Source organism: Alligator sinensis, unplaced genomic scaffold (genome assembly GCF_000455745.1).
Source record: "Alligator sinensis unplaced genomic scaffold, ASM45574v1 scaffold1170_1, whole genome shotgun sequence".
NCBI classification, from domain to species: Eukaryota; Metazoa; Chordata; order Crocodylia; family Alligatoridae; genus Alligator; species Alligator sinensis.
The window spans coordinates 599541-620276 of NW_005842859.1; the positions used below are offsets into that span (position 1 = coordinate 599541).

Here is a 20736-nt window from a genome sequence, read left to right on the forward strand (position 1 = left end):
GCCCTGCTCGAGCAGGGCGGGCGTGCGGCTGCTTGCAGGGTCTCCTGCGCCTGCTCCCCACCCACCCGCCCGCCCCTGCCCTCGCCCTGGGCTCTCCGCTGCGCCGTGCTCGCGCCACCCTCCTCTCAGCCCTGCCCTCCAGTAACGCTGTGCCAGGGCCAGGGGCTCCCCTGCCCAGCTGCACGCAGATGCTGCCTTGCAGGGCTGCCGCCGGGTCCTCCCGTTCAGGAGCAGCGGTGTGGCTGGCCTGCGGCCTGCTGACCTCTGTCCAGGCTGTGGGCGCTGGGCAGCAGGGGTGGCCAGGGCGTGGGGCTCGGCAGGGCAGACGTGGGGCAGGCCGAGGACCCCCACCCGTGGGGGGCTGGCTCTGGCCGAGCTGGCTGACGTGCTGTGACAGGAGCCGTCGAGGGGGAGCCGAGGCGCTGCACAGGAGAGGGTCTGCAGGGCAGGTCTCAGCGGTGCTGCGTTTGCCCAGAGCCGTCAGCTCCGCGGGGTAGCATCACATCGCCTCCCCTCACCAGGCAGGCGCGGGCGCGGGTCCCGGCAGCACCGGACACGCCATGTGCTGTGCTGCACCAGCGCTCGAGTGCCGGGGGTGTTGGCCCAAGGGCAGCATGCCAGCTGGCTGCTGGGGGCACGCTCAGCTCTTCATCCTTGTCTCTGTTCCAGGGGCAGGATGCCGAAGAAGAAGAAGCCCGTGGAGGACTGCGACTCGCAGAGCCTGGCTGGGGACGAGGATGAGCAGAGGGGCCCAGCCAGTGCCAGGAAGAAGCGCAGCTTTGTGGATGCCTTTATCGTCATCTCTGACAGCGACGGGGAGGTCAGCAAGCAGGAAGGGGAGATCACAGGCCTGGCTGGACCCTGCTTCCTGACCTGCGGGCCCTGGCCAAGAGGCGGTCATGAGCACGATGGCTTGGGATGGGGTGCTGGGCTGGCGTGGGTGTGCTGTCCTGCTGCCTCTCAAGGTGCACTTGCAAGGTCCGGAGGCCATTTGACTAGGGACCGTCCCCCCACCTAAAGAGGCCAGTTCTGCTTGACCTTTGACATTTGGCCTTGTCCCCAGGAGGTGATTGGCAAAGCCAGGCTCCAGCTAGTGTCAAGGGTAACCTTTCTCTGACCTCTGTGCCCGTCTCCCCTTTCCATCCCTCCCCACAGTTTTGCTTCCCTGAGGGTTGATGAGCCCACTGGAGCATGGTTCTGTGCAGCGCACCGGTAGGTTCCAGCGCAGCTGGCCTCCGGTCAGGAAACCCAGTCACGAAAGCTCAGCTCTCTGGGTAAAGGAGCTGCAAAGCATGTTCATGCGCCATGATGTGAGAGCCCAGGCCTTGGAGAGGGCCCGACCTCCTGTCACCGAGAGGAACCGACCTGCATCGGTTGCTTCATGTGATGGCTGAGTCCTTGCCCTGCCCCGGCAGCAGGCTGACATCTTAAGCTGCCGGCTGTCATTTCCAACGCGTCTGTGCCTGCTTTGCAAGCTCCCGCTCTTAAATCAAGCCCCCTGCATGGCCGGCTGCATTTGGAGCCCACGTCTCTGCTACAAGGCGACGATTGTGTGGGATGGGGAACTGTGCTAGCGATAAAGACAGAAAAGCTGCAGGGCAGACGACAGTGGCTGTAATGGCTTTGCATTATCCAAGCTGTTCCCTGTTGAGACACTCCCTTAAAGACACAGAAGCAGAGCATATGGCAGCAGCCGCTCACCAGGGTTAAACCCTCTGGCTGCAGTCAGCGAAGGTGACTTCCGCTGGCTGCTGCAGCACTGGCGAGGGGCAGGGGGATCAGAGCAGTCCGATACTGCAGGGCATAAAAGATCAGGACCCCTCGTTACAGCCAGTTCTTCCTCTCGGTGTGCACACGAGGAAACAAAGCGTCCCTCAAACGCCTCTCTGAAAGGTTGGACACCCTGACGGCGCCGCGCGCTGCCTATAAACAGTAAACGCTGCTGGCATAATCGGTCGTATCACAAAAGGGATGTGCTCAGAGAGGCCGTTAAAGAGCCAATTAGGTTCTGTTTAAGTGACAACCGTTCGCAGTCAGTTGAATAAGTGGCTTTGTTCGCTTCAGGCTGTCTGTGTCTCTGAGTCATCGGCTGCTGGAGAGCCGCAGTCCCTGCCTGTGTCCTCACCTGGTTCCCCCGGGGCCTGGCGCAGCCTGTTGGTCTCACTCCAGCCAGCCCCGGCGCGTGCCTGGGAAAGGGGCTGAGCAGTTCAGGCAGGTGGGGTCTTCAGAGACCCTCATTCCCCGTTCGCTTGCACCTGTTAGGACGCAACCCCCTAGGACTCAAAGGCTGCAGAGATGCCTGGGGCAGTGTGGGTTTGGATAGCTTTCTTGGCCATCCCCTGGCAGGGTCCACGGAACCCGGGCTCAGCTCCTTCCAGGGCAGCAGGTCCCACAGCAGGTGCCCCTGGAAAGCCTCCAGCATCTCCCCGCGCTGCTCTGGCAGCCTGGCTCTCTGTGGGGCTCTCAGCTGCGCTGTCTCATCAGGCAAGCTGCTTTCTGTGCTCGGGGCTTGGCTGCAGCATCTGCAAAGCCTCCTGGGCAGGACCTTTCTGGACACTGGGCTGTCTGTGTGTCTGGTCCCAGACCCCCCCGGGGAAAGGGCCAAGCAAGCCCCCTGTGGATGGAGCTCCAGGTGTGCTGCAGGACGTCCACGCCACAGTGGATGCAGTGGCTGGGCCCTTTTCTCTTGAACGTGGCCCCTTGCGGCTCCTTGCCTGCTGCCACATCCAGGCTAAGCTTGTCAGCCAGATCTCCAGGGGCTCTGGAACAGCAAGGCCCTGCCCCTTATTGACAGCTGCCTCCACGGGGAGGCTGAACCTTCAGTCCCCAGGGGGAGGCCAAGGGCAATAGCACTGTTGGGGGAGGCTGATGGCAGGCATGAGCCCCCCTCTCGCGTCCCCGGCTGCCTTGGTAGCTCGGTGACAGCTTCTGTTCTGCCCCAGGCTTCCCTCATGTGCTGGGCGCTGGTGCTGGCGTGAGCCCAGCTGCACCGTGGTGTTCGGGCATCTGCCTTCGGCAGGTTTGTTCTAATGAGCTGGGAGCTGGAGCGGAGCTGCCGCGGGTCTGAGCTGCTGTAGTACGAGGCCCTCAAAGCCACCGGCAGCCCTGGCTGGCGCCTGCGGAGCACTCTGAACATCCGCTCGGCTTTTAAATGCCAATTAGCCTCGCTTCTGTTGGAGCCACCCCCAGGCAAGCCTGCCTGCGCCATAGCCCTCTTGTCCACTGCTCAATATGGCTGCTGGGGAGCTGGACTGGCCAGCCCTTTCACTGGGACAGGAACGATCCCAGGCTGCTGGAAATGAGCCCTGTGTCTCCAGGGAGCAGCCAGGGTCAATGCTGCAGAGATGGGGTGTCGCATCTACACACATGGTGGCTGCAGTGGGCCCTGGGGGGCAGGACAACGCTCTTTGGGGCAGAGGTTTGCATTTCTGCTGCCTGTTCCAACCCTCAGGGTGGAACAGGGCTAAGATCCCCAGCACCTGACTTGTGCAGAGAAAGTCTTGGGAGCCAGCCTGGGTTCAGTGTGGGGCTGAGGCATGCAAGTAAATCTCAAGGCAGAAGGAGCTTGGCTTCCTCATGGCCACACTATTTCAAAGGCGCAGCCAGGAGGAGTGTCATGAAGCTGGGGGGGGGGGGGGGGGGGGGGGGGGGGGGCAGTAGGCCCTTGCCCCCGCCAAGGGGGCCGCATTTCCTATCAGTGGAGCGTCAGCCACGACCTTGGCTGCAGTTTGGGAGTTAGAAATTGATTGAGGCTATTTTTGGCAGAGTGCTCTTCTCTGGATGGCCTCGCCAGCTCATTATCCTGGCAGGCAGATGAGCGTTCGGAGGCTGGGTCGGGTCAGAGCAGCCGCTGCCTCCCGCGTTCCTGGTCGGTTGGGGGCTCGGGGCTGTCTGCAAGTACCGGGCGTGCAAAGTCTCCTCCTCAGGCGGGGCAGTCTCCCTGCAGGAACAAAGCCCACTGAGCAGCATGTGGTTTGGCTTTCACGGGGCTGGCAGGGTCGGGTCGATTTCCCTGCATTTCCCAGTACCGGCTGTGCAGTGCAATCCCACTGCGCCAGTGACATAGGATCCTCCGGTTCCCAAAGCCTGGCCCTGCTTTGAGATCCCTCCCAGGGCTGTGCAGTGTGTCGTGCTGGGGAGCAAGTGTGCGCTTGCCCAGGCCTCTGGTGCCATTTGCCCCCTCCAACCCCTTTCCACGGCTTGTGTTACAGGCACCTCTGTGTGCACGTGCATGCAGTCAGGGCGAGCGGTTGGGTATTGGGCTGTGCTCCTGAGCCACGGCCAGGCCCTGGGAAGGGCGCTCAGGATGGGCATGTCCCAGCTGGCTACAGGGACAGGTGATAGCACACACACAGCAGATTCCACATGTGGCTGTCTCAGCTGCCACCTGCCGTATGCAGATCCACGACTGACTGCAGCTGCGCGTTGTTTCTGGCTGCCCAGCTCAGCCAGAACCTGCCATGTGGTCTGCAGAATCAAGGCCGTAAGAGCGTGTGTGATTGCTGTCAGTCTGTGCCAGGGAGGAGCAACGTACCATAGCTTGCAAGGCCAAATGTATTGGGGGAAGCAAGGGGCAAGTGAGGTTTGGTGTCCTGGTCTAGGGCAGTTGGCCTAGACATGCTGCTAGCTGGGATGCTCAGAGCTGTCCTGGCACAGTGGGACCTGTGGGGCAACTGGGCTACTTGATAGCCCCTGGGCAGTGGGGTTACAGTGCTCAGGCTGCCCCAAGGTCAGTGTGGCTCTCTGTAAATGCCGCAGGGTCATAGCTGGCTTAAGGCCCATTGCCTCCCTCTGCAAAAAGGGGTTGGACATATTCTTGGAGGAAAGGGGCACTGGTGGCTATTGAGTACAGGAGTGAGGGGCATGGCCTTTGTATCAGAACTGCCTGGACTTTAAATACTGCAGGCAGCGAACCAGAGAGGAACAGGGGGAAAAATAACCTTGGTCAGGCCCAGTCATTCCTTTCTAGCGTCTGCTCTCTGCTGCTGAGAGACTTGGGGGACTGGGCAAAACAGACCCAGGCCATGGCAGCTCTGATGTTCTCTGGCTCCTGCATGGCACTTTGTGCCTTTCCCATGGGGCTGCCAGCAAGCTCCGGATCCAGTGGCTGAAACTGAGATTTCACGCACTTGGCAGATCTATGGCTCCTCAAGCCAGGGGCTCAGCCAGGCAGGGGAGGGCTGCCGTCCTCATGGTGCTCATGCTCACGGTGTTTTTCCTGTTGCCGCAGGAGTCAAAGGAGGAGAATGGCTTGCAGAAGAAGAGAACAAAGCAGCAGCTGGAGAGAGCCAAGTGTGCCGCAAGAAGGAAAATCGCACGTAGGTCTGGTGTGTGTGGGTGGGAGGTGTGGGGAGACTGGCAGCTGACCAGCATTGGCATTTCTTGGGGTGAGCTTTGCTCCCCTCTTGGGGGATCTCCGAGGGCATGCAGGCTTCTTGCCAGCCCTGCCAAGCGGGCCACTTCACCTTGGGAGTGGAGGTCTACAATTCCCCGGAGCACACACTCCCTAGTGTACATGTTTCCTACATGGGTGCATATCCCGCCAGGGCTGTAGAGCAGCTGGCACCACCCCACAGTCATGGTGGGTGGCTGGCTCTGTTCCCTGGGAATTCCCATGCCAGGCCGCGTGCCCTGGCAGACACATCCCTGTCATGCTTAGACTGGGGATGGCTGCAGCTCCAAAACTGCCTGCAAGGACAGGCATCTGGAGCCAGGCATCTCCCACGTTTTTTTGGGTGCTTGTTATTACCTGATCCTTCTGTCTCCTCTGGTGACTCCCTTGTGCCCCGTGGTGGGTGGCAGACAGTGCACCCTTTCTCTGTGCACACAGCCAGTCTTGTCATGGGCACTGGGCAGCAGGGTTGGGATCAGCTGGAATGGGCATGGCAGAGCCCAGCTCCCTGCACCTTGTGCAATGCAGTCAGCTGGGGCTTGGAACAAGTGTGGGCTAGGAGAGGGCCTGGTCTGGCTAGTTCGCCTGCCCCCATGGCCATAAGATAAGGGTGGTCCAGGAGCCACAAAAGCACCTCCTGCCTTTGTGTTGGAGCGTGGGCTCCCACACGCAGCTGGCTGCTCAGACCAAGCTGTGGGGCAACATTCGTACCCGGCTCTGCCAGCTCAGGTCTTCACGGCCACCTCTGTCTGCTCCAGGAATGTCCTGATCCACAGTGATTCCAGCGTGGGCCTATGTTCTCCTTCAGAGCACGGCCAATTAACAGTGACTAACCGGGGATGTCCGCTCCCGGTACACTAGAAACAGCCAGCGGGCTCGGCCCTTCCTGGCTGGGGAAAGCTGCAGCCTGGTTCGAGAGCCTGGCTTTAAAGCAAATTCCTGTTTTGCTTTGTTGAAGTTGTATTCCTTTTAACCTAACGCTTCAGCCACAATCTCTTTGTGACTGTTGTCCTGACAGGATAAGCGGAAGTACAAAAACCTGCAGAAATTTTTCTCTTTTCAGCCTGAAGTCATTGCTTTCAGGCACATTTGAACAGGTTTGCTGTAATTGTGCTTCGGGGCTGCGGAAACGTTAAGATCCCAGATTCCCATTATTTGGGAGTTAATCTCTCATTAAGAAGTGTTAGACCCGGAACGGGTGGGTTCTGCATTGTATTCACTTTGTAAATGTCAAAACCAAGCTTAAATCGCTTTGTCAATTGCTGCATTAGCATTTAAAAGGCTCTGAAATGGTTTAATTTGTTTAGGGCTGCCGCATCTTAAAAACAGTCTCCCTGCCTCGATGGGTCCCTGTACTTGGGCGTGGTTGGATTTCATGCTGTGTTGCAATGGTCCTGTCCTCAGTGGTCTCAGTGCAAGGAGCGTGTGGGGGGGTGGGCATTGGGCCTCAGCAGCATGTGCACAGGGAGGATTGGGACAGTGGCTCCCGTGCCCTAGCAGGCCTGATGGGCAGTACCCGATTCCCAGAAAACCAGGCTCCCTGTTGGAAGCATCCAGGAAGCGCAGCTCACCTCTTGTGCCAGTGCCTGCGAGTTCTCCACCCGGTTGTTTGCACACATCTACCAGGGGCTAACACAGTACTTAGAATTTCTAATCACTCTCAATTATGACTGGTGTGATCAGCACTGAGCTTACATAAATTGTGCATGTCTGCACACAGCGTCTGAAACAGTCTGGTGTGCAGCGTGGAGGGGCACCGGCTGGTGGGAGATCGGCAGGTCGGGCCTCAGCAGCAGAGGTCACTTCACCTCTTCCACTCGCCGGCCCTCCCTGTTTCCAAGCGGCCCTGGCCCAAGACTTCTCACATCCACAAAGCACCTGCGTGTTTGGGGAGTGCAGTAAGCAGTCGGCTTGTGCTCTGGTTGTTTGCCAGCGGCACTACTTGTCTAGCATGTTTGCTCTCTCCCGTGGAGAAATCCTGATGCTGGGTAGGGAAAAGAAGACAAAAGCTCCAAGAGCAATTTACTGAGAAAACGTGCCTCACATTCAGCTCAGCAGCTGTCAGGTGCTCGGGCTCACAAACACCGTGCGCCTGCCGGACGTTAAGCTTCTGGTAGCCCTGCTGAGTCCTTTGGGGACAGCTCCCATGGCTGTGTGTACTTGTGTGCACGAACGCTTGCATGCTGGAGCCCGGGTCCGGCCTGATGTGAAGAAGTAGGAGGGGAATTGATCAGCTGGCGCGTATCAAATGCTCTGAAGAAGAAAGGGGCTGTGCAAGAGCTGAGGGTGGTGACAGCTCTTTGGGTTGGAGCCTTCTCTGATGCGCTGGGAGCTGCAGGGCATTTGTGTGGAAGAAGAATTCTCTTTGCCGGGTCCCTTCCAGCAGTAACATTTCAGCGCGACTTTGTCCAAGGACAAAGGATTTCCCTGGGGCTCCCAGCTCACTACAGCTGCTTCCCCTCTGCCCCCGCCCTGGTTCTCTTTCTTCTGCTCGTTTAAGTTCTCAAGAAAAATATGCAAGGAGAAAGTGAGCTGCTGGCACAGGGCACACAGGAAACCCGGGGCTGCGATCGGGCCAGTGGAAGGGAGTCACCTGCTTAGCTGGTCCTTGTGCCCACAACCTGTCCTTGGGCTTGGGCACTCATTTGAAGGACACTGCTTTGAGCTGCAGGCCTGGGAATACGCTTTAGGTCCTAAGCACCCTGCTGAGTGATGTCTCAGTACTGCCTGCTCTCCATGCACAGCACCTCTTGGGCATGATCGAATCCTAGAGCAGTGGGGCTGGAAGGGACCTCCACAGGTCACATCCAGTCCAGCCCCTGCCTGAGGCAGGATCAGCCCTCTCCAAACCGTCCCATAGTCTAACATTGTAGTAAAACTACTGATGCAACACAAGACATAACAGCTGAACCTGCCCTGGGAAAGCAGGGGGCCCATGGCAGCCAACATCCTGCTGCTCTAAAAGGTTGTTAATGTACTCCACAGATCCCAGGTTGAGGCCATGCCCCCGCTACAGAGGGAGACCAACCCTCCCCCAGTCCTTACCAGTCTGACCAGGGGGTAAAATTCCTTTCCGACCAGATATGGTGATTGGTCTGACCCCGAGCAGAGGGGCAAGTCTTGGGGCAGGGTCTAAATAAAGCAACAAATTGGTGTTGTCCAGGGGAGCAGCTCTGGTGCAGAAAGGGCCAGCCCTGGCCTCTAGCCTGTCCGGTAAACCCATCACCTGCACACAAATAGCGCTGTGGTGCCTCCAAGCAGAGACACGAGCGGGGCAGGGTTGGCTCCTCATGGAACCATCCAGCGGGTGATGTGAGCCTCTAGGGCTTGCCCTGATGCTCAGACCATGGTCTGGGTTATTCGATGCGGCCATGAGGCTGTTTATTCTAGGAGCTTGAGCCAGCATCGCTCTGGAAGCCCTTGCCAAGCTCAACTTAGGATCCGGGAGCAGCCAGGCACAGAGGGGCTGGTTTGCATCTGGGACCAGCTGCTCTGGCCCTGGAAGCGGGTTTGGCCATCTGCTGTGGGCTGGTGCTGGTCCAAGAAAGGGGTGGCCCAGGTGCTCTCGCAGGCAGGCCTCATGCCATCTCTGCTGCTTTGCTTTCTTGTCTCTCTAGAGATGACTGAAGAGGAACAGTTTGCTCTGGCCCTCAGGATGAGCGAGCAGGAAGCCAGGCAAGTGAACTGCCAGGAGGAGGAAGAGGAGGAGCTCTTGAGGAAGGCCATCGCTGAGAGCCTTCATGTAAGTGTGCTTCTCTGGAGAGGCTGACAAGGGTGCTTGAGGAGTGGCGCTCCTGCGGGGGCTTCAACACGCACAGCATGCCCAGAAACAGTGATTGCAGAGGCCTGCAGCCCGTCATGCTCTGTCTAGGGTGGGATCCCAGAATTGGGGCCTGCTTTGCACCCTGTTCTAGGTCCCCCCGGGGTGGCAAAGCATCCCCTGCCAGCGTCCTGGTTGGGGACTTTCCGCTCCAGACAAACGTGCCTCTAGAATCCCAGTCTTTTGTTTTGCAGAGCTGCCAGCCATCATCCCCACCTGTGGAGGCCACTGCCCTGCCCACACCTGCAGCGGGCACACCGCCACGTGACGCTTCACCGCAGGGCGACACAGAGTCTGCAGGTGCTTTGCCATCGTCCCCTGGCTCCCCTTCTGCTGAGCCCTGCTCCTCTTCACGGAGCCTGCGCACGGATGGGAGCAAACCCGCAGGCATTACCAGAAGCCCCCTAGTCTTGCTGACGAGGCTAAGCCAGGAGATCGTGGAGAGCTCGATAACGTCCAGCATTGTTGTCTCCCCAGGGAAGAGCCAGGCTTCCCTGAGGGCAGACGAGCAGCCTGCCTCACTGGCAGGCAGCAACACCAGCAGCGCGGCACCCAGCTCCCCCAACCAGCGTCTGAGCCCCACCTTTGCCAGCTTCACTCCAGGCACCTGGCGGCTGACGCCTCGGAGACTGTTCCCAGCTTCGTGCAGCCCAGGGAAAGCCACTGAGAGGGATCAGGATGCACCTCCTCCTGACGCTGGGGGGTCTGGGGCTCAGAGGAGCAGGACCTGTGCCCAGCATGGCCGCCCCAGGAGGAGCCAGGGAGCAGGCAGTGCCCCTTGTTCCCAGCGGCTTGGGGACAGCAGGGAAGCGTCGGTGCCCACTGAGACAGGGGAGCAGAGCGAGGTGTCCAGCCAGGTGGGCACGCATGGCCGGGCGGGCAAGGCGTGCCAGCTGGAGGAGGGCAAGGACACTGTGCACTATTACTGGGGGATCCCATTCTGCCCCAAGGGAGCTGACCCCAACCAGTACACGCAGGTCATCCTGTGCCAGCTGGAAGTATACCAGAAGAGCCTGAAGCAGGCCCAGCGCCGGCTCCTGCACAAGAAGGAGTTTGGCGAGCCTGTGGTCCCTGGGTCTGCCCCCTCCAGCCCACCTGCCCCAGGGAAAGCGGAGGGAGTTGCCAGGGAGAATGGGGTCGAGGAGGCAGAAGATGGGGATGTGGAAGGGAGGACTGAGCCCAGGGCTGGCGCCTGGCTTCTGCCCTCCCCAGCCCATGGGCCTGGCGAGAATCCAGCGTGGAGCCCAGACGGGAAGAGTTCAGCGTCCGAGGAGGAGCCTACCACTAGCTACTGCCAGGTAACCATGGGTGGAGGGAATGCTCTGCCTCGGGCCGGTCCAGCCCCTTTCTGGGGTCCCGCGTCAGGGCTGGTTCTGAATGTGGGGGGACTATGAGAGAGATGGCTCAGCCGCTGCCCAGTGCCCCGCAGCCCCTAGCTATTGTCCAGCATCCCGCTCTGTGTCTTAGCTTCCTGCCCCTCGAGAGAACCGCAAGACCGAGGCCTTGTGTGTCCGAGGTGGGTTGGGCATGGTGCCCCACGCATTGGAGGTGGGGACAGGGGCCTGCCTGGGGGGCTGGCATTGGCCGTGGCAGTAGAGAGCCAGTTGGCAGCCTGGGCTGCTGCATCAGGTGCCTCTTGGCAGCTGCACTTGCTTTCCTCAGTCGTGGTTTAGCCACGGCAGCGCCCAAAGTGGTTCTCCAGAGGCAGCCACTGCCCTGGCTCAGGGCTCGTGTCGGTGCTGAGCCCGCTGGACGCTAGGTGTCAGCGTTCGCCTCCGTGGGGCTGCAGCTGGTGCGGGAGGCAGCTTTGTCACTGCTCCGCTCAGCAGATTGCCAGGCAGATGAAGTATTTATTACTGCTGTATTTTAGGTGCGTGTCAGCCTTTTCCAACCCTCATTTGTCATCATGACTCCGTTCCCGGATCCGCGTGTAACTTTATCTTCTCTCTGACTGGAGGCTCCGCGCTGTTGTTCCTGTTTGCGAGGGTATTTGATCATTTACCGGGTGTTAGAGAGATACTTAACTTGTTTGCTGATATTTATGTTCTGCCTCGTACCGGCGACCTGCGGCGCGTTGGCACATTCTGCGCCGAGCCAGCATGTGGGGCTGTGAGCTGCCTTCCAGGACTGCCTCGGGCTCAGCCCTGGCCTGAGCGCTGCCCAGCGTCAGCGGCTGGGGCCACGAGCCTTTTGCTTCTCGTCCTCTTCTCCAGTAGAGAGGGGTGTTTTGTTTGCCTTGCAAGATGCTGGTGACTGGAGAGCAGGTGGGCGGGGGGAGCCGAAAGGCTGGAAGCTGCAGCTTCCAGCGGTCAAGGGAGAAGTGGGAGGTTTGGCCCAGGTGTTCGCACACCGCTCTGACACCTGTGAGCTTGCCACGTGGGTCCTGGCAAAGACAGGACAGGCCAGGCCCTTCTGATGTTAAATGCAGGGGAAATCTGGAAGTTGTTTATAACCTCCCATCCCGCAGTCCCCAGCCAAGACCCCCGGGGCCTGTCTGCTGCAGAGAATCAGCCGCACAGGGTGCATGGCTCACACTTTCCAATCATTGCCCTTCCTCACTGGGGAGCAGCAGCCCCTTGCTCCATCTCCCTTTGTGCTGCCTCATGCTGGGGCCGGGGGAGGTGACTTGTGGGTGGTTCGGCCCCTTTACAGCTCACCTGGATCTTTTCTGTGCTCTTTTATGCTCCTTCTCTGCCAGGCTTTCCCCTGCCACACCAGTGGCGTTGCTTCTCTGGCAGAAGTAATGGCCCAGCCCTTCTGCAGCCCATGCCAGGGCGCTGAGCGAACCTACGCAGACAGCTGCCAGCACCTTGCTGCCCACGGGAGCCCACTGCTACCGCCAGGGTGGAGCCAGTCCAGTCCCAGCAGCAGAAGGAAGCATCAGGCCAAGCCAGCTGGCACAGGGACAGCCAGGAGGTGTCCCCCTGGCCACTGCTCTGCAGGGCTGGCAGAGGTGACCAAGGCTGCTGGGTTCCCTCATCCCTTCCATGAGCTCTGTGGTAGTGGAACAGGCAGTGCCAGCCTTGCTGCGGGGATGGGTCAGGGCATCCCGTGGGTGTTCGTGACACTGAGATTCCTGACTGCCTGTCCACAGCCAGCAAGCACAGGCTCTTGGGATATCTGCCATGCCCGGCTCTGGGCAGCAAGCAGCTGTTAGTTCACCTCTGGGTGGTTCATGCAGCATTGAGCAGTGGGAACATGGCATGGAAGAGCCAGTCCACCCCAGTGGGTGATGAGTTGGTGCCCTGAACTAGATTGTCTGGCACGCTGCAGGGAGGTAGGTGTTTGGGGTAGTGGGAACTGCATTGCTGATGGGAGCAGCTGCATGACAGGACCTGAGTTCTGGAGAGATCGAGAGAGTGAGATTGGGGTAGGGCTGTGTGCTGCAGACACAAGGGGCTAGAGAGGGATCGGGACTGGGAGGGAGAACACAGACCCTGCTCCTGGCACAGTGACTGTGGGGAAGGTGATGAAATTTTGCCAGGCCACAGGCACTCAGCTCTGGCCCTGGGTCAGCCTCAGATGTGCAGAGAGACCCAAAACATTGTCAGAGGGACAAAAACTCCTGGGAGTTGTCATTGTGGGAGACTAACGCCCAGAAATAGCTAAGAGAACAAGCGCTACTAATAATAGTAGCGCCCAGATATTCCTGGGCGTGCTAGCCAGCAGATTTCTTCACCAGCTTGTCATGGAACCGAGGAGAGGTGCTGCTATTTTAGACTCCACTTGGGAGGTAGCAAGGATACTGGAGAGCTCTGGGTGGGGAAAAGGATCTCAGCGATGGTTGCAAGCTGGTCCAGGGGAGGTTCAACAGAGGGGGAAGGGGGCAGTTGTGCAGCAAAGGCCTCGCTTTCAAAGAAGCAGGTGCTGGTCATTGAGGGACATGGTCTGCCAAGTCAGCCGGACTGAGGCAAGTGGGAGTTTGGCTGCGGCAAGGTCTGGAAATCAAAGCTTCAGAAACTCCCTGGCACTTGTAGCCCAAGCAAGGAGCCCGGGCTTCTAGGGCAGGGCTGTGACCTCTGCCGAACAACTCGCCAGCTCAGCACAGATTTTAGGAATAGTCTGCAGTGGGTCCTGGCTTGGTCAGCATAGCCCCAGGCCTCCGCCATCAGATGCATGGGGACGGCACGAGAAGTGAAGCTGCATTGCACCTTGAGGGGAAGCAAGGACAGGTGGGGGCTCGTGCAGGGGGCGGGTGAGGGTGACAGGTGGGCAAGGACTGGGTGGAATCTGTGTCTTGGTTTTCATGGAGGATGATAAGCCCAGGGCAAAGGCAGGGCAGCTGTGCTGTGCATGAAGGTGTGGGAATGAAGGCAGAAGCAAAGCTCAGAGAGCCCCTTGCAGGGTGGGAGTGGAGGCCTTCACTGCAGATTCAGAAAGAGCTGGCCCGCAAGGTTACTGGCTGGTTGCAGGTACCTGTACCGTGTATCTCGGCTGGGCATGGGCTGTGTGACCGGCGGGGAGCCAGCGCTGTGGTGTCATAGATTCATAGATGCTAGGGTTGGAAGGGACCTCTACAGATCATCGAGTACGACCCCCTGCCCTGGGCAGGAAAAAGTGCTGGGGTCAGCTGACCCAGCCAGGTGCCTATCCAGCCTTCTCTTAAAGACCCCCAAGGTAGGGGAGAGCACCACCCCCCTTGGAAGCCCATTGCAAGTTTTGGCCACCCTTACTGTCGAGACGTTTTTCCTGATATCTAGCCTAAATCTGCTCTCTGTCAGTTTGTGACCATTGCTTCTTGTTACCCCAAGAGGTGCCCTGGTGAACAGAACATAGATTTCATAGACGTTAGGGCTGGAAGGGACCTCCAAGATCATCAAGACCAGCCCCCTGCCCCGGGGGCAGGAGTCAGCTAGGGTCAAAGGATCCCAGCAAGATAAGCATCCAAATGTTTCTTGAATGAGTGCAGAGTAGGTGCCTGCACCACATCTGGAGGGAGTCTATTCCAGGTCTCGGTGTCTCGGACTGTAAAGAAATGTTTTCTTATGTCCAGCCTAAAATGGTCTTGTAGGAGTTTATGACCGCTGGTCCTTGTTTTTCCTCCGGTTCCTTGCTGCGTCCCCTTAATGAATTTGTAGACCGCTACAAGATCACCTCTCAGCCTTCTCTTGCAGAAGCTAAAGAGGTCCAGGTCCCGCAGTCTCTCCTCGTAGGACTTGCCCTGCAAACCCTTAACCATACTAGTGGCCTCTGGACCCTCTCAAGGGTATCCACATCCTTCTTAAAGTACGGCGCCCAAAACTGGACACAGTACTCCAACTGTGATCTGACAGATGCCGCATAGAGGGGAAGTATCACCTCCTTGGATCTATCTGTCATGCAGTTAGCTTTGCTGATGATTTCATCACACTGATGACTCATGTTCATCTTGGATCCACCATGACTCCAAGATCCCTTTCCACTGCTTTGCTGCTGAGAGGGTCATTCTCCAGCCAGTAGGTGTGCTGGATATTTTTACGCCCTAGATGCAGTACTCTGCACTTGTCCTTGTTGTACGGCATCCTATTGTTTTCTGCCCACTTATCCAACCTGTCCAGGTCTGCCTGCAATCGTTCTCTACCCTTTGGGGTGTCCATGTCACCCCACAATTTAGTATCCTCCGCAAACTTGGACAGAGTACACTTCACACCCACATCCAAGCCGCTGATGAAGACATTGAAGGGTACAGGTCCAAGGACTGGGCCCTGCGGGACCCCACTACCCACATCCTTCCACCCCGCTGGGCCAATACCAATCCATCCACCACCACCCTCTGGGTGTGACCCCCAAGCCAATTTGCCACTCACCAGACTGTGTAAGCATCTAAGTCACAGCCTCTTAATTTATTTATGTGAATGGGATGAGGTAGGGTATTGAAGGCCTTCCTAAAATCTAAGGAAACGACATTCACCTGTGTCGGTAAGGGCCGGCCCATTCACCTGGCCTCTGTAGCATGTCTAGCTTCAGGGCATGGTCTGAAGGGAGAAGATGAGGTGAACGGATAGTGGTGTGGTAAGGGTTTCTGACAGACTGACGGCCTTTTGGGAACTCGGCTGGTTCACGCAGGGAAGGAGCAGGTCTTTTCTTGCTGGGCTGCAGCCAAGTCTGATCTGGCACCATGGGGGAGCACTGGTTAAGCTGGGAAGCAGGGGTGGTGCCAGGGTGGTGGAGCAGAAAAGGACGAGCAGGTGGTGTGGAGAGGGGAGCATCTGCCTGGGGCAGGTACCAGTGGGGCTGACCGGGGCCTGGGCTTGGATTGTTATGAAACAGGAGGGTGTGAAGGGAAAGGAAAGCAGTGCAGAGGCCTGGGCAGGGTGGGCACAAGCAGGACACGCTGGTCAGGAGCAAGTGAGGGCTGGAGACAAGCAGGTGTCTCCCCTGGAGTAGGGAGGGGCTGGGGGAGCCCAGGGGCTAGTCGATGGCCTGCCCGGGAGACCTGGGAAACAGAGCAGTGGTTGCCCTGGCACCCGCAGCCATGGGTCTGCACTTGCCAGCCTGAGGTCCCTTGTGCCTGCTGCAGCTCCAAGTCCAGTTCTCACATTTACATCCAGCGCTTCTCCCTTTGCAGGCCTCCCAGGTGCTGCCTGCAGAAGACGCCCCTGAAGACGGTGAGCCCATGCAGATCACGCAGAGGTGAGCGCAGCCATTTGGGAGCACAGGGCCTGAGTGCACAGCTCTGCTCTGGTGGCCTGGATTCCCTCCACGCAGCCTCACCAAGAGGCTCGGAGAGTGCTAGAGGCTGCCTGCAGTCACTGCTGCTATGCACCGTGGGAGGCTTGTGGCATGGGGCCCTTGAGTGGGAGAGGCAGAGATGCTAGGGGAGAAGGCATCTCTTACTGCGGAGCCCCCCGGAACGTGCACGCGCCTGGCAGCAGGGTGTAGCCCGCTAGTGTGATTTGTAACTGTGGAGCCTGCGGTCTGAGCTGGGCTGGGCTGAGCAGCAGGACTGGAAGGGGTAGTGAGATAAGGGTGATTTACAGCCCTGCCCCAGAGCAGTGGCACATACACTGCCCAGTGGACTACTCTGTTACAAACATACATGTACGCTAAGTGTGTGTACATGTGTGTTGGGGGGCGTCATGGGTCTGAAGAGTTAATGGCAGTTTGCCATGCTGGAGGTGGCGCCTCTTGTATGCCACAGGCAGAGCGAAGCTCTCCAAGAGTCCAGTCAGAGGCTAGCGAGGGCAGGATGAGGAACAAGTGTCTCCTCAGACTTGCCCCTGCCCCAGTCTTTGGTGGGGGGCAGTTCGGGTGCGGACACTAGCGATTGCTCCCAAAGCCTCCCTGGAGGGCTCAGAGGCATTGCAAGCAAAGCAAACCCTCAGGGGTGACTGGGGGGAATGCTGGCCTCTCTTGGGCCGGCTTTTCTCGGGCAGCAGCAGTGTGAAATTATCAGGACCCGGTCACTTGGGGCCATCAGGGCCTGGGGTGGGAGATTCCCCTGTAAGGCTCACTCCAGACAGATCTGTGCCACGTGGTTACTGCTTGGGGCAGGGCCCGCCTAGAGTGTGATCGCCTCAAAATGCTGTTCCGTGCCCCTCTGCAGCCAGGAGGCTTGGGTTGCACGCGGAGGAGCAGGGACCTCTTGCCTCCTGGTAGCACTGTGGGGGGCCAGGACGCCTCCTGCGTCAGGCTCTAGCCACGGAGTGCTACCAGCAGGGTTGGGGACACACCTATAAGCTGAGCCCAGCATGCGGCCTCCTGATGGCCTGTCCATTGGTCCCGGGGGGGCGTTAATCCTTAATACTGGGTGTCAGGCCTTCTGCAGGAGCTCGGCGGTGGAGGCAAATGCTTTCCTTATCAGGACGGAAATTCGCCATTGTGACCTCCAGTTCCACCGCTGCAGCAAGATGAAGGTGGCCGCAGCCTCCGCAGTTCTGTGCACATTAATTGTGGCTAACTGGCTCCTGGCAGTTCACCAGCTCAATCTGGGGGCGATGCCTGGGCACTCCCTACTCGGTCGGGGTTCGTCAGAGGCAGGTCCTGAGGCAGCGTTGTTCTGGGCTGCGTTGGAGGGGGCTCTGCCTTCCAGGGCCAGGCCGCTCCCTCGGTCGTGCTGTGTGCAGCCCCCGGCGGGCTGCGAGTGTGATCAGCGATCATGCCTGGAAGGCAGTTGGTGCAGCCGGCAAAGAGGTTTGACTTCAAATTGCTGAACTTGTTTTATAAATGTCAGAGCAGGTTGTTTTGGGCGAGGCCTTTTGAAGAAAGTCCCCCTGCTCCGCGCGGACTCCCAACAAGCGCGTAGAGATGGCTTGTTTAGAGAGAGTCGCCGCTTTGGGGTTCATATCAGACTGCAGGTATTTATCATAAATCAGCGGTGGCTGCTCCCTTCTCTCAGAGGCCTGCGCTGAAGTTGAATACATCTCATGTTTGCCTGTGTGGGGATTCGTGCTTTTCAAGCATGCTCTTGCATACTTGGATCAAACTAATCCAGGAGCCAGGTAGAGTGTGGCAGGCTCCGGCGTGGGTGCAGACATGTCCGGCAGTGCCCTCCTGCCTCACAAAGGCGCGGCGCTCTGCAGGGAGACAGGAAGTCAAAGCAGAGGAGCTGTGTGCAGTTTAGATGCCGTGTGGCAGGACTGCTGCGGGGAAGCTTTGTGCTGCATCGTGTCCCTGCTGCTAGAGAAAGCCGTGGGCAGTGATGAAAGGACGATGAGTGATGGAGGGAAGAGGAGCTGGAGTATTGCACACATCTCTGTCTCATCTCCTGCTCAGAGCTCCCTGACGCAGGGCGGAAGCTGCCACTGCACACAGTGGGATCAAAGGCCTCCCTCCCTTCTGTTGCATGACACTGGCTCTTTGGAGCCCTCCATCAAGGGCTTGGTGGAAAGCGAGCGCCTCTCAGTGCTTTTCTGGGCTTGGTGTTTCCACTCGGTCTGTCTCTCTTCTCATGACCCTTCTGGGTGGTGGAGAGCCACTGCCTGGAGACGTGAGTCTGTCTCTGTGGCCTGGGTGGGCCAGGCAGGTTCACACCGTGGTGCTGATTTGGCCCGAGATTCACAGGGGCATTTGTGTTTTGACAGCATTTCGGCTTTGACTCCCCTCGGCAGTAAACGGAGCCCAGACATTGCCACCGAAAGCCCTGCTGCAGAAGAGATCACCGTGTGCCCTGGTAAGAGCCATCATGACGCCTCCTGAGCTCTGTTCCGTGCAGGACCCAGCCCATGCTCCAGGACAAGCCTGTACTGCTGGGTCTGGGAGACCTCTGCCCCTCCTCAGGATGTTGAGGGTTCACTCCTCTGGGTTCAGTGCCTATTTGCTGAGCAAAACAGGGTTTCTGTCCTGCTAAGCCCCATCACCGCTAGCTGCGGGTGGTCAGTTTGTTCCCTCCTCATTAGGCACCAAGGCCCATGTGGGTTCTTGGGTCACGCACCTGACAGCCCTGCTGCAGAGCTGGGAGCGTGGGGTGGAGGATGAGGAGCCTCACGCTGGGGCTGCAGCACTCTGCCCCACCCGGCACTCTCTTGCTCTCATTCTCCGGGCTGCGCGGGCCCTGTCCTCGCCCCCATGCCGTGACTTTTAACCTCTCCCCTGCTCGGCAGCTGGGACACGTCTGCTCACGTTCATGGAAAGTCTCGAACGTGTAGAAGCTGTGAAAACACTGTGAAGCAAACGTGCCGAGCTCCCCTGGCGAACAGGGTGCTAGCTGGGGGCTGCCAGCCCGCACTGACGGGGCTTCCGTTGCAGAGACCCAGCCAAGTCCCTCTGAAGCGATCGAGCCAGTGAGCAAGGAGCTGTGTTCAGCCAGCAGAGATGCACCTGGGCAGGTGAGAGCCCCGCGAGATGGGTGAGCTAGGTGTCCCCTCATTCCTGCGTGTCTCCAGGGGAGGGCTGGGCCTCTGACCAGCCCACTGCCTAATTAGTCCCAGGTTATGATGCTCCCAGACCCCTCACAGCCACGGTTTCTAGGACTGTGTGGGCCTGCACCTACCACAGGGGCTGCTACTGAGCCTGATCACTCTGCTGCTCAGGGCCGATGGGCAAGTGCCACTGCTGGTCAGCACCTTGGGGTGAGCCCTGCCTGGGGCTGACCTTTCTGGGCTGGTATCTGCTGGACTGGGCTCAGTCTAGCTGTCATGGAGGGCAGGAGGAGCAGTGAGTGGGGCTGGGCTAGGCTGCTTGTTGGCAGTGCTTCAATCTGGCACTTTTAGAGCAAGGGCCAGGGGAGAACAAGCAGAGCCTGAGTGCCTGCAGCAGCCATGGCCTTGAGCAGAGCAATGCAAACATGGAGCCAGGTCTGCTTCCTCCCTGGCGTGCAATAAGAGCGGCTGCCTATGTTGCCATGTCTGGATTGCCACACTGGTACTGCAATGCCCAGCTGCTGTCACAATAACGACATCTGAATGTGCTTCCTGATCCCGGAATGGCTCCTTGGGGTGTTCATTTACAGCTGTATCCGGGGAGCAAGCACCACATGGGCAGGGACATGTGGGCCAGGGCCTCGCAGGTGCTTGACAAAAGCTTCATTTGTGAGAACGCGGCCGGGCAGCTCATGCAGGGCACCGGGAGCTGCAGCGTCTCGTTGTCATGGGCCCCCTAACGAAGCTAGTTCTGCTCCGTGCCTTCCTGCTGCAGGTGCCTGCCAGCCCTGCACAGTCAATTAGCCACTGCAGCAGGGAGCTGTAGCCGTTATTCTGCATGGAGCACTGCCATCATGGCTGCTCAGGCGTGTTGCGCTGGGGCAGCAGGAGTTGGGGGCCCTAAACTCAGCCCCTGAGATTTGCAGACAGTGCTTGCAGGGTCTTAGGTGCCTGGGTAGGAGCTGAATGCCAGAGCCTTGCAGGCTGATGTGGTTACACCCTGAGGGAAGGCTGTGCTGAGCCACTGCGGGCAGCAGGCTCTGGTCCGGCTGGCAGGATGCATATTCCTTGTGTGGCGGTCAGGGTAAGGCTACGAACGGCCTGGCTGGCCCAAGCAGACCCCACTCAAAGCCTGAGCCCACAGACTTCAGCCCAGAAGCCACATTGCCATGAGCTGACCCAGCCCCTGGCTGCAGGCAAGCAAGGCATGCAGGGTTTCCCTCCTGAGGCTCCGATCAGCCCCCACGACAGGCACCGTCATAGACCAGATCTCTGCCATAGCTGTGTGCCCGGCTGACCCCAGTCACAGCCTCCCAGATGGGCACTGTCACGAGGCTCCTTGTGTCACAAGGATCCTTGCAGACGCCATCTCACTGGGTTGTGTCTCCCCATGGGCTCCCTCTAGCTATTTCATGTTTAAATGTTGCTGCTAATGGCACAGGAGAAATGCTCTTCCTCCACACGTGCAAGGAGAGATGCTCCCGGCAGGCTGCCCAGGGCAGACCCCTCCCTTGGCTTGGCCGGCCTGCTGCCTCACCGGGACCTCAAAGCATGTAGGCACAGTCTGGGTCACAGCAGTGTAGGTGCCTGGGAGCGTGGCTGAGGGCCAGCGTGTTTTAGCCACCATGTGCCAGCAGAGTGGACTGGTAGCCTCCAACAGCAACAGCTCCCGTCATGTTCATAGATTCATGGATGTTTGGGTCAGAAGGGACCTCAACAGATCATTGAGTCTGACCCCCTGCCCT

General features: G+C 58.9%; 1 protein-coding gene across 7 annotated transcripts in view; it reads left to right on the plus strand.

Moving 5' to 3' along the window:
* Positions 1-67: 67 nt before the first annotated feature.
* UIMC1 (ubiquitin interaction motif containing 1) overlaps positions 68-20736 on the plus strand; it is a 29195-nt gene continuing 8526 nt past the window's right edge. The window contains exons 1-8 of one of the 7 annotated variants that reach the window (XR_003091786.1): positions 68-493; positions 670-820; positions 5231-5318; positions 9010-9134; positions 9407-10510; positions 15760-15824; positions 18215-18303; positions 18879-18958. Coding sequence is in view for 6 of the 7 variants with exons in the window: in XM_014525669.2 (XP_014381155.2) it covers positions 189-493; positions 670-820; positions 5231-5318; positions 9010-9134; positions 9407-10510; positions 15760-15824; positions 18215-18303; positions 18879-18958 (2007 nt within the window). In the remaining variant the exon portion in view is untranslated. Of the gene's footprint in view, positions 821-5230; positions 5319-9009; positions 9135-9406; positions 10511-15759; positions 15825-18214; positions 18304-18733; positions 18959-20736 lie in introns of those variants that run through there. The other 6 variants (XM_014525669.2, XM_014525670.2, XM_025191778.1 and 3 more) reach the window with 6 other exon arrangements.